The sequence below is a fragment of the Protobothrops mucrosquamatus genome, unplaced genomic scaffold, assembly GCF_001527695.2.
Source record: "Protobothrops mucrosquamatus isolate PMUCROS unplaced genomic scaffold, P.Mucros_1.0 scaffold_103, whole genome shotgun sequence".
Lineage (NCBI taxonomy): Eukaryota > Metazoa > Chordata > Lepidosauria > Squamata > Viperidae > Protobothrops > Protobothrops mucrosquamatus.
Window position 1 is genome coordinate 18,490 of NW_015386179.1, and position 13,617 is coordinate 32,106.

General features: G+C 41.7%; 1 protein-coding gene across 1 annotated transcript in view; it reads left to right on the top strand.

The window, feature by feature from the left end:
- The first annotated feature begins 10,206 nt into the window (after positions 1-10,206).
- The window catches only part of NXT2 (nuclear transport factor 2 like export factor 2), a 5,594-nt gene continuing 2,183 nt past the window's right edge, over positions 10,207-13,617 (top strand). Inside the window, exons 1-3 of the mRNA XM_015815671.2 lie at positions 10,207-10,306; positions 12,799-12,885; positions 13,301-13,445. Coding sequence (XP_015671157.1) covers positions 10,292-10,306; positions 12,799-12,885; positions 13,301-13,445 — 247 coding nt within the window. The 5' untranslated portion in view covers positions 10,207-10,291. The remainder of the gene's footprint in view (positions 10,307-12,798; positions 12,886-13,300; positions 13,446-13,617) is intronic.

Genomic DNA, 13,617 nt, shown 5'->3' on the forward strand with positions numbered 1-13,617 from the left:
ACCAGCCAACAGCCTCTACTTCCTGGCAGGATTGTCTAATAAGGAACATCTGAGTAAGATTTGCGTCTCCAGTTTTCTTATCCCACTGGCAGTGCAAATTGCATTAATGCATTTCACTGTATCAGATGGGCTGTGGGCACACAACCAACAGGATGCCAACAGTTACTTTTGGGGCAAGCAGATCAGGACCCAGTCATCAATCCTGCTTGAATGCATGCGCTGAGCGATTAGAAGTTGAAGTGAAAACATCTCTCCTGCAAAACCACGCTCTGCTAAGAGTAGGGAATGTTCCCTACCTGACATGGAAACCCAGGGGTCAGGGAGGAAATTTTTTTTCAGGATGGGGGAGGGGCTGTCCGTGGCGATCCAGCAGGGGGGAAAGTCATGAAACATGCATTATGACATCCAGATGCAAACTGTCAGTCGGGAAAGGTCAGGTCCATACGTGAAGGTCCAATTAAACTGATTTATTGCTAAACATACCTATGCACAGGCATCTTCTCATGGTTGGCACCTGCTAGGTGTTAGATAAGGGTCAACGGTACTCAAAGGGGGGGTTGAACTTAGTCCACTTGCAGCTATGTAGGGATGCTAGGCCGATCCCTCTTTTGACTCCACCCCCCAGAATAAACTCAGGGAACCTTACTTTTCAAACACGGAGACGTCCTTCAGAAAGAACCCACTGTTCAAACGCAGACCGAGATGGAGGTGGAACCCAAACATTTTAGAGATCCAAGCACAAAATGACATTTCTCAATATTTCAGCCCAAATACTGGCTGCCTGACTACAGATTGAGCAAGCAATTGTTTGTGAATGGATGCTTCTGAGCCAACAGCTGTCACGGCAGATGGAAGAGTTTGCGCAGTCAACAAGCTCAGGTGCCCAGTTCTGGAAGCAAAACAGTTTTCCTTGTTGCAACAGCACCTCTTTGAGTCCTTTTAGCATTTCTTTAGGCAGGTCTGAAGCTCGTCCATTTGTTAATTCTCCAAATAGGCTGTGCATGGGGAAGCCGAAATGGGACAGTAAACAGAAAGAAAAGGCATGCGCTTAAAAATCAAGTTAAACTCCCATTTCAGGATGGGTACATTCCCCATTTCCTGGAAAAAGCTGAAGAACTTTCACCACATTCTGTTTTTCAGTTCCCAGACTTCGGTCACCCCAGCAGGTCTTTTAAGGAGAAACGTGGCCTCATAAGAACTATTTGGATGTTTTGCTTTCAGACAGATAAACGAACATTAAACATGGAGTAAGAAGGCTGTTGGGAGAAAGTCCAAGATATTTTGTTTATTTCTCTTTTGTAAGGACAGGCGAGGAGAGGGCTTTCTTACTCCAGAATTTACGACAGTCAAGGACAAGCAATGATTAAATGACATTCTTTGCTTCTTGTTCTTAGTATTCCAAGGCTGGCAAAAAATGAAGATGTTTCCCACACCCCCCACACACTTTAAATTCTTTTTGAGAGATTCACTGTGGAAGTGCCCTTAAAACCCGTTAAATCTAAATGCCCATTTGGAAACAGAAAATGGACTTTTTGGAGTTAAATGCTTGTGAAGGAAAAAGGAGAGATTTACATACTGCCTAAATGCATAAAGAAAATTATTCGATAAGATTATTTTTCTGGATTTGTCAAAGTCAGGCAAAGCAAAACTTTTTCCTTTATGTATCCCAGCAGATGAGAAAAGAAAAAAGGTGTTTTTTATTTAGAGATTTCCAGATTATAGATGAATAAACCACCAGGTGAAGGCAAGGGAGGCACAAGATACTTTCTCCCACTTTCCCTCCAATTTTACACACAGCTTAATAGATAAAATTAGCTACCCTGTTTTTGCCAATAAAAGTTGACTGCTTTTCAACCAATGTGTGGCAATGTGTGTAATGAACAGAACAGATTGCACTTTATGTTCCTGAAAGTTGTTCAGTGTTTATCCTTATGGCACAAATGTAATTAATTTATATTAAAACTACACCAGCTCCTATTTAAAAAGGCGGCTGGAATACACGGAGCTGTAGTGTATGCAGATCCTACCTGACCTGATCCTAGACATAAGCCGGGTGGGACTTGTCTGTTATGTTCTTCAATCAGTGGAAAGGACTGCAAATCTATTGTCCCTTGCCTTTATGAAGCTTTAAAACATGGCATGCTTGTTTTTTTTTTTTATTATATGCAGTTGCTATAGACAACCAATTGGTATCAGGTACACGATACAGGCAATTCTTATCTTGGAACCACAAAAAAAAAACCCCATCTATATAAATAAAAATGTAAATGTTCGTTTGTTCAAAATCTTAAATCTCCGAAAGTTCTTCACCGATTGCTTTGAAATTTTGACACAACGTTGCATTCGAATACGCGCGTGTTTTTATATACCTTATACCTACTGTTATATAGATGTCACACCTGTGACAGGTAAAAACATGCTTTTTTTGAAAAACAGCGCCATCTGTTGGACGTAAAAGCAACACACGCTAGCATTGTGAAATTAAACGTATTACAAACGTGCGCTCTCTCTTTTCTTTCTCTTCCATTTAACCAGACTGAGCCACAGCAACGTGTGGCCGGGTACAGCTAGTCTACAATAAAGTAACAGTACAGACTTCAGTAGATTGCAACTGTTCATGATAGGTCGTCAAAATCACAGATACAAAACTATCAGCGACTTGTCCAGTAAGGAGACTTCTGTTAGACAGGGGGACCACCCGTTCCTCTGCTTCTCCCAAAAGTATTGGTAAATTAGTCTTCGATTTACGGCAACAATTGAGCCCCAAAATTCTGCTGCTATGTGGGACAGTTGTTTAGGTTTCTCCTGACCCATTTTACGACCTTCCTTGCCACAGCTGTGAAGTGTATCACTGCTCTGTCCGAGTCTGCCAGCCATCCCAACTTGGTCAGTAAGAAAAGTAAAGACTCCTGGCCCTTGTTTAGCTAAGAATATACTTCACTAAAGCCAAAGTGGTTACAGCAGGAGTGGAGCTGGATCAAAGGTTTTTGCGTGCAAAAGTTACAGATGGTTTTCCCATTCCCCCAGCCATCCCTCTGGGGATCTAGAAGTCCTTCTGATGGTCCTTAAAGCCCTCTCAGATCACAACTGCGGGAAAGTGAAGATATGCATTGACAGGGAAGCAAACTGGAACAGGAGCTGGGGAAAAAAAACTTGAAATCTTTATAGTACAAGGGATTCACAGTGTTCTCTGAGCTTGGTTGTTTTTTATGCAGACGTTTCATCACCCGAACTAGACAACATCATCAGTGCTAGTATGGAGTGGGTTTTGCTCTCTGTTTATATTCTAGTGCAGCGGTTCTCAACCTATGGGTCGCGACCCCATTTGGGGTCGATCGACCATTTCACGGGGGTCGCCAAGCAAGGCTGTCCGCCATTTTTTTTCCCCTTTTCCGGTGGGTGCCTTACCTCCCTTGGGCTGGGCCAGCTGGTGGTCAGCCTGCTCCGTCTCTGCCGCTTGCCAGCTACGCCTCGGCCGGCACAGGGGGCGGAACCACGCATGTGCGGCGCTCCCGGGCAGGGAAAGTCCTCGACTTACGACCGGTTGGGTAGTCAACTTACGACCGGTTTAGTCCTCGACTTACAACTGGTTTAGTCCTCGACTTACGACCGGTTGGGGGTCGCGGCATTAAAAAGGTTGAGAACCACTGTTCTAGTGGCTTTCCCTACTAATGTCAGTGGGATCGGTCTCGGAGGTTCTACTGCCCCAATGGCAATTAGTTGGGCTGTTTAGAATAGCTTGTTTGGCAGTTGCTTGATTGGGGTATTGTTTACTTGTGAATTGATGGTCTGATCTTAATCTTGGAATTAATCTAAGATCATCTAGATGTTGATTGCACCAAGGACACTTCATTTCAACCGAGCTACCATTTTTCTCCTTTATCCTTGTAGTATATTAAAATAAATGCCGTTTGATTGTCAGAATCAAGCAGGTACATAAGCTGAGGCTTCCTTTTGATATCAAAATGAGACTGTGTGCGGTGAGGGAGGACAAAGACCGATTCCCTGCACCCTCTGGTTAAATAACAGTATTCTCACTTTCTGTAATACAGTATTAGTGACCGAAAGAAAGGATCATCTGTTCATTTTTTTTTTTTACCCTTGTTGCTGGTTGGTACTATTCATCTCTTGTCAGGAACAACACTGTCCTGCTGGGAGCGAGGCAAACTATGATCTAATAAGTTTTCCAGCTTGAGATTCTATGATGCCTTTGTGCGGAGGGATGGCTCCCTTGGCTGCATTGATCTGTGAGATAATAATTTCTTTTTTAAAAAATAAAAAAGACAACGCTGTTTTTCTTGCTTCGTTTGGCAATAATGTAACCCGAAACGCAGTCATCAGAAGAAAAAACATCGGATTTCTCTACACCCACCCTACATTTCCAAGTTCGGCTTGTTTTTAGAACGGTGGGCTTTAAAAAAAAAAAATTCCTCTCCCCCCAACAGAACGAACCTGGCACAGCTGTTCTTGTACTTGCTTTATTAAATTTAGCCAACTCTGGTTGGTTTACATGAAGGAAGGAAGGAAGGAAGGAAGGAAGGAAGGAAGGAAGGAAGGAAGGAAGGAAGGAAGGAAGGAAGGAAGGAAAAAAAGATTTTTACAGGCAATGAAATTAGAACAAACTGAACATTCCTCTGTGACATTACTGAGAAGGAAGGAAGGAAGGAAGGAAGGAAGGAAGGAAGGAAGGAAGGAAGGAAGGAAGGAAGGAAGGAAGGAAGGAGAAAATAAAAGGAGTCCTAGCATCACAAGAAAAAGCAGAATAGATCAAAAACATCTAAAAAAATACCCTGATGGGCTCAACAGCCATCCTTCCCTCCAGGCCAGGAGGCAAAGATTTTAGTAACTGCTGGAACACCATCAGAGTGGGAGCCGTACAGATTTCCAGGGAGATGCTATTCCAGAGAAGGCACACTTCCAAAGTCACAATAAATAACACTGTTTAATTGAAGAGATCTGGGTTAATGCAATGGTTTGGTTTATGCACCTCTACAGATTTCAACCAACGAGCAATTCCAGGATGCAATTGTTTCCCTCCTGGGAAGTGATCTCTAGAATTATTGGCATTCTGTGATTTTCAAAGAAGCAACTTGAGCAAATGCATAACTTGAACTTATCCCATGGACAGGATTCCTAGATGAGTCCTCTGCGGAAGGACCTTTGATGGCGGTTGGCTGGGGAATTCTGGGAGTGGAAGTCCATCCCTCTTCAAGTTTGAGCGGGGTTGAGAAACGCTGCCTTAGAGACTGCTGCTCAATCTCAGCCACTTTTAAGATATGTGATCCTCAATTTCCGGAAATTTCCTAGCCAGCATGAAGTAGTTCAAACTTTCCAGAACAATCTCGAGCTACTTCGTAGTTAACTATAACTTCCCCAACAAAGGAAATAGTAGTTAAGTTTGAGCTAGTGGTTAAAGCACCAGGCTAGAAAGTGGAAGAGCGTGAGTTCTAGTCTCGCCTCAGGCATGAAAGATGACTGGGTGACTTTGGGCCAATCACCAGGAGATGGTGAGTTCTAATTCCACCTTAGCCATGAGAGCTAACTGGGTGACCTTGGGCCATCCATCTCTCTGAGCCCAACTCATCTCACAAAGTTGTTTTCCCCAAAGTTGTTGGGGAAATAGGAGGAGGAGGAGGAAGATGTGTGTTGGATATGTTCGCCGCTTTGAGTTATTTGTAAAAAAAGTGCTTTAACAGCCTAAAATGTTGTCTGCCTTTAAGGCAAATGGATTCAGTTGGGCTTAGAATGAAGCCTAGCTTATTTTTCTCAAGGACTGATGTTTTGCACTGTAACACATCTGTCTGGCTCTGGCCAGACTAAAGATAAGGAATCTATGGTCATCCACCTATTACACATTTCAGAGTTCTTAGCCAATCTAGTAGCAAAGCATGTTGGGAATTGTAGTTTAACTACACCTGGAGGATCAGAGGTCTGTGATTGTTGTAATACTAGTAATCGTGATCATAACAAGCCCGTGATATCAAATGGTTCATAGATTAACTCCTGCAAATCAAATCACAATGAAAGGATCAAGAATAAGAGCTGGGCAACTCCAGGAAACAAAGGACTGGAAAGCAAACAGCTCTGTAAATGATCTCCCTGGATCTCCAAGCTTGATCACTTCTGCTGCTGTTCCTTTAATTAGGCAGTTTTTCAACATAATCAACATAATTCAACTAGCTTCACTTTGGGCAAATCTGTAATTCTCCACAATAAATACTGTGGTTTAAGCTAAAACGGATCACTTTGAGCAATTTATTGTTCAGTGTGAGCAAGATTGCTCCCCCTGCAGGCTTTGGTGAAGCAGAAATAGAATAGTGCACCATAAAATAAGGAAAGGGGTGATAATGATTTTTAGGTTTTAAAAAAGGAAAGATTCAAGCACATTTTAATTTCTGCAGGCAAAAAGGCCACATTTCTGTTATAGCAATTGTACACAACACTGCATCTTTATTTTATATTATGGTGGAAGAGTAAACGGAAATTTCCGTATCCATGGCAGAATGTACTGTAAGTCTCTCGGCTGTGGAAATTTTTTAAGAACAAACAGGGACTTCCATGTAAAAGGTATTGTTTGAGTGAGTGCTAAAAAAAGAAGTTACCTGAGATGGAATGTAAAATTCCACATCTCTGTATCTGTACATCTGGATTTCAGTTTCATGTCAATCAAAATGCAGGCTTTTTAGCTTTATATCTTGAGGCACTGGGGAGAACTGAAACATTTTTCAGAAGTGCAAGTTTGCAACTGAATCCCTTTTTAGATAAACATGAACACATAAATGTGAGTTTTAGGTCTCACTAAAAGAAAGAGAAAAAAAACAAGCATTTATGCTGTTTTGTCATGACCGACTGCTTTGATACAGAACAGCCTAACGCAGTGATGGCGAACCTTTTAGAGACCGAGTGCCCAAACTGCAACCCAAAACCCACCTGTGCATCGTCGGGTGCCGGGTGGGTATGGCCCATTGGGTGGGCGTGGCCCATTGGGTGGGCGTGGCTGCAGTGGTAACAGCAGACTGGGTGGGACTAAAAAGTTCAATCAATCAATTCCAACTTTGCGAGATCTTTTTTTCCCCGTGAGAAGTTGAAATTGACTGATTTATTGAACCTTTTTTTTTTGTACACAGAAGCAGAGGCCTAAAGTGAAAAGGTTTTATAAAACCCAGCTGAAGGCCTAGGACTGGGGCGACGGCGCACGTGCCCACAGAGAGGGCTCTGAGTGCCACCTCTGGCACCCGTGCCATAGGTTCACCACCACTGGCCTAACGTGTCCAGTTTTTTAACATTCAAAAATATTCCTACATCTTCTCTAGAAGAAAGGAATTTACACTGCCAGTCCTTCCATCTCACTATAGGTCAGGGGTAGGCAACCTTGGCTCTTTTATGACTCGTCGACTTCAACTCCCAGAATTCCTGAGCCAGCAGGGCTCAGCTTGGAAACTTCTCCCTTTCTCCTCAGCATGGCTGGCTCAGGAATTCTGGGAGTTGAAGTCCATGAGTCATAAAAGAGCCAAGGTTGCCTACCCCTGCTATAGGTCATCCTCACCTTCAACCATTCATTCAGCGACCGTTCAAAGTTACAACGGCACTGAAAAAAGTTACCAGTCCTCACACTTACAACCGTCACAGCATCCCCTGGTCATATGATCAGAATTTGGCTGCTTGACAACCAGCTTGTATTTATGACAATTGCAGCTTCCTGGGGTCATGTGATCACAATCTGCATAAGCAAAGTAAAGGGACGGGGAAGCTGGATTCATTTAATGACCACAAGATTCACTTAACACATGCAGTAGCTCACTTAACAACTGTGGTAAAAAAAAAGGTCATGAAACTGTGTGCGATTCACTCAACTGCCCTGCTTAGCAACCAAAATTCTGGTCCAATTGTGGTTGCAAGTCAAGGATTATATGTACGTTTTCCAGGTTCGCCGCTAAAGAAGCACGTAGCCTGCCTTGAAGCAAACCAATATAAGGCAAGAGTAAGAAACTTGTAGTCTTGCAAACATCAAACTACAACTTCCAGCAATTGCAGCATAACAATTACGAGGGTTTGTTGTGAATGGAATTATATTACTAGTTGGTGGAATTTACATACTCCCAACACCTTCTTATGCAAACTTTCTCAAAATTGTTTCTGCACACGGTACAAATATGTGCCCTGGATCATGTACAATTCATTCAAATCTCCACTTTCCTCCTAGAAAAGTTTTTTTCATCATATAATTACTATTAACTTCCAATATTATTCAATAATTCCTAGAATTAATATATGTTGTTTTTAATGTATAATTTCTCTAATAATATCTAATAATGATATGCTTTCTTAGTATGACTAATTTTAATGCCTAACATTATCCAATAATTATTAACGTATATTGATGGACCTGCTCTTAATAACTGTTTGCTAGTCATATCATTGCCATGTTTATCTAGCAATATCTTAAATTTTCCCTTAATATTGTTACTTGTAATATTAGACTTCCTTACAATATTAGCATTTTTAACATGGGAGTCTAGGTGTCTTTTCTAACCTTAGGAAAGCATTTAATTTTCCTTCTTCTTGGCCAAGAACATTTCTTTTGGTATGAGAGAACTTTAGAAACCAAACAATGGAGAGCATACTCTGAAAGTCCTTGCATACACTTGCAATTCTAAAAGATACAAACCCTTATGGGAAAGACTAATGTAACCCACTTGTGGAATGTGGACTAATTCTCCACTTGTGGAATGTTTACTAGGATCAGTGCTTTCTATTGTTCAAGTCTCACATGCAATCAACGTGTTTTATTGTTCATTTTCTGAAGTATCACCCCATACCAAGTATATGCAGCATTTATTTCCTTACCTTCTAAAAATACTCAACCCCTCCCCTATTAATTGCTTTTTTTTTACCTGAATTACTTGCAGTTCATATTTTCAGACAGGTGAAAAATCCGTCTTTGCAAAGGTAAAATTGTTTTGTCCCCCAAATTCAGGGAGTAGGTCTTCAGATCCATGCAAACTGGGTGCCTGAGATTATAGCCAACAGTATGGTTTTGGGGTAATAATGCTTCACTTTATCAAGTAATAGCTAATCTCATTAATATATACTGATGAGTGCTCCTATAAATGTAACACTTTCTAACCATATTATTTGCATTATCTCGTAATGATACAGAGTACTTTTTCTCAGTAAGACTACCTAGTAACAATGCCTAATGCCATCCAGTAACTGCCAAAATTACTAAGATCTGTATTTTGATTCTGTAATAGCTTTATACCACAAAGTATCAACCTTGTTAACTCCTAAGGTTCTTTTTTCTATCTATTCTAGTCTGATTTATATGTGTATGTGTGTGTGTGTATGTGTGCATATATATGTGTGTGTGTGTGTGTGTGTGTATATATATATATCTCATATGAATGTGTATGGATGTTTGTGTGTGTATATATAAATATGTGTATGTATGTATGTGTGTCTATATGTAAATATGTGTGTGTATATATAAATGTATGTATATATGTGTATGTATGTGTGTGTGTGTGTGTATATATATATATATATATGAGTCTTTGGTCATTCGGGTTTTCTCCCGTGTAAGATTAGAAGTATCATAGCGACGTTTCGATGAAATCACATTCATCATCATCAGGCTTGTGCTTCAGAATTTCATTTTTTAATGTGTGCCAGTGTGTTCACAGAAAAAAGTGACAACAGAGCTTATTTATATTCGCCTTCATTCATAATAAGCCTTATCTTAATACGCTCTGAAGGGAGACGAGCAAAGAACGCGCCCTTCCAGCTGGGCCCGTCTCTGGCCAGGCCCTCCTCGAGTTGGGGTCGAGAAGCAGCCGCCTCGGGGGCGCCTCTGGGGCAACCCAAAGGCGGGACGGGTCGCCCTTCCTTCCCAGGGTTGTGAGAAGGGCAAACCTTCTCCATAGCGACACGTGGCTCCAACTTCCGATCAGTACCGGAAGTCGCCGTGGTTACAAGGCCGGCCGGTAGACTCCACGCGTTGTCGCTCTAGGATTCGGCACTCTATGGCGTAACCCCTTCCTTCCTTCCTTCCTTCTTCCTTCCTTCGGAAGCCAAGCGGCTCCGTTCTCGGTCCGGTTCGCCCGTCATCCGCCGGATATCTACGCAGAGTGGATGAACCGCGTTTGTTCCTGTCCTCTCGCGCGTCCGAAGCCGAGCCGGAACTGTCGGAGAGGACACCTGCAGTTCACCGGAAGGCGTTGGGAGCCGGACCGGAAGGGAAAACGGCCTCTGACGGCGCTCGTGGCCTCCGCCCGGGAAGGACGCCGCCGGCATGTCCGCCTTCGTGGTAAGAGAAGCCCCGGCGCCGGACTACGATGCCCATCCTCCCCGGGCAGGGGGCGGAGGATGGGCCTTCTGACCCGAAGCAGGGTGGGAGGAGAGCGCGAAGGCCGGGAGGAGCGAAGTTAGGCTTTTATGGATGAATATTTGTGTAACATTTTACCTGCGTTATATGTATTTATTGTTATGTGTACGTGTGTGTGTGTTTGTCGACTTCTTGGGCCAGTCTCCATATATTTTCAGTATGGATTTCTTTCTCTTCTTTTCCTTATTGGATTTTTTTAAATATTAAAATAAAAAGAAATTAAAACAGAATTGTTTTCTTACCTAAAAAAATAAAGATGTCTTTAAAACATAGGGAAAAGACTATGCTTTATGAATTAATGTATTTTTTCCAGTGAAAAGGTTAGTTACCTTTAAGAAAGTTCACAAGTCAAGCATCCAACAAGGAAGGTTTTGGGTTTGGAGGTGCATGAAAGTGGCTTGTTTACGTGGCCTGACTTTTGATACACCCTTATACCCACACACACTTGTTTGATTGTAGTGGAGCCTGCTTATTGTCTAGGACTGTGGTTGCACAAACACAGCTTAGTAAGTAAATATTCCTTACCAAAATAACTTCCCGTGAGATAAATATTTCTACATGGTTCATTTCAGTCATCAGTGTCCCATTCAGACTCTACTACAGCCTTCCAGTTTATGTGGTTTTTAGGTGTGAATTAAATTAGGATTGGATATATTGTAAGCTGCCCAGAATCTTTTTGTAGATGGGCAGCCTCATTAATCCCATTAATAAGTGAATAGGGGCCCTGGTCAGAGAGATGTGAGTTCCAATTCCTTCTCAGTTGTGGAGTTCCCTGGGTAACTTTTCACACACACATGCAAATAGAGTTGCAAACACGTTTCCCTAAGGTTTATGTGACACAAGAAACCAAATGGGCTCGTCAAGTTATATGAATCCAAGAGGGTGTTATAAACCCCCATTGGGGTGTGTGGTCCTGAGCCCCAAAATTATCGTGAGTTCAGAAAATGACAGAATGATATAATAATAAATGTCAGATTTTGTGTGAAAGGAACCGGAATGTTTCTCTGCTACTTTTATATGGTTCTGGAGCTAACAATGAAGGGAGAGACTCTGTGGAAATTGTAAATATTTCAGTTGCACTTTTTCCTTTCATTGATGGGGAATGTAATAAAGAAGCAAAACATGGCTGAAGGAGAGAGGAAAGTAGACTGTGGTTTTTTTTATAAAAAAAAGGATACCAAAAACAGTTAATAATGGGAGGAATGTGGTTGGTTACTTCTCATCCATGTTAGACTTTCAAGCAGTTTTTGTTAAGGGTTTCAGCAGATGGCAGCATCTGGCAAGTTCAAAAGTTTAAAAAGACTGCCTCACAAGTGGTTAGAGGGGACGCTGCCAGGAAATCCCCTGGCTTTGGCCCAGCAATGTCTATAATAAACTATGGTGGCCTCAAACTCACCTTATTGGCAGGACTTTCTCTCCCCACCGACACCCACTTTGGCGTCTACCTAGGTCAGTGTTTCTCAACCTTGACAATTTTAAGGCATGTGGACTTCAACTCCCAGAATTCCACAGCCAGCAATGCTGGCTGTGGAATTCTGGGAGTTGAAGTCCACATGCCTTAAAATTGTCAAGGTTGAGAAACACTGACCTAGGTCCTAGGAAATTCAGAAACATCCCAGGAGATAATTGAAAAGCACTCATACAGGAATATTGGAATGCAGTTTGGCTGCATTGAAAACTGTGTTGCTGGATTGTTAAGCAATTCTTTTAAGGTCGACCTCATAAAAACCATAATGAGGGAAAAACCACTAAGGAATCATCTAGAAAATGTTGTGTTGTTTGATTTTTTTCTATTGATTATATGCCATCAGCAGCCACATAAACTGGTTTTCTCCATGATGATGTGTCCCTAATCTGGGCTTCCAAAGGTGTGTTCATTGCAACTGCAACTGAGTCAAGTCCACCTATTGCTGATTGTCTTCTTCCCTTTCCTTCCACCTTTCCCAGCATGAGAACCAGTTCCAGGGAACTACATAATATTCCCAGAATAGGATAATTTGGGTATTTTACTGCTAATGTGTACTTTTTACTGCTTTTAATTGCCAAGATATTTATTTTTTTAATAGGGACATAAAAAGGGAGGTTTTTTCTCTTAGCAAAAAATGAGGTCACACATTCTGGCAGTGGTACAGATTTAGTGTGCTGGATCATTTGGAACCCATTTTAGGATCTAGACAATTTTCAGGACAGTTGGAGTGGTCTTTTTTGGGGGGGGGGAACAGAGCAGCCTGCTTTGACTACAAGTTAGTAAGTGATGGTGTATCTGTACACATTGTGACATAAAGGCCACATGTGTTCTGACAGTTAAATATGGGTCTGCTAGCACTTGGCAGAGTAGAATTGCTAAATCTGGGTAGCATATGAATGATGTCCCTTGAGGATAATTCCATTTAACTATGTGGGTTTAATTTTAGGACTTCAAAACCTATGTGGATCAAGCATGTAGAGCAGCAGAAGAATTTGCAAATATTTATTATGAAACCATGGATAAAAGAAGGCGGGTATGTAGATCTCTACTAGCTATTTTGTTAGTTAAGAATGTATGGTTGTATATATTTTCCTTTATTACTTTTAGAAATACCTCCCTGTTTACATTCAACTAGGAGTCAACTAGAGCCAGTTTGAGGTGGTAGTTAAGGCATTAGGCTAGAAACTGGGAGACCGTAAATTGTAGTCCCACCGTGGGCACTAAGTTTCAGAGTACTAATCTATCAGTTTGTGGGGAGCAAATATTTAACCGAGTGGAATTTTCCCAGGGAACCTCTTTTAAGAATTCTTTTGAGTATCTTGTAAAAAAAAAAAAAAAAAAGGCAGCAAGTTGACTGTAAGACAAAAGGAGATTTTTCAGTGGGGACTTGTGAGTGGAAAGGGCAAATCCCGCTGGTATTTCTCATACTGTTTTCTAACGTTCTGCAGATATTAACCAGACTCTACACCGATGATGCGACTCTAGTTTGGAATGGGAATGCCGTATCTGGCCAAGAAGCTCTTGCCAAATTCTTTGAGATGTTACCATCTAGTGACTTTCAAGTGAACACGTTTGATTGCCAGCCTGTTCATGGTAAGATAGCCTAAGAAAAACAGCGCCACCATCCACAAAGTTATTAATATGCACTGGTCTGGGTAATCTTTTCCGATGGTGTGAAGGACAAACAGCTCTTCCCTGAAATGCAATGAAAATATTTGAACTTATACAACTAGGCGCTATCTGAACGTTTCCACAACATCTGTAT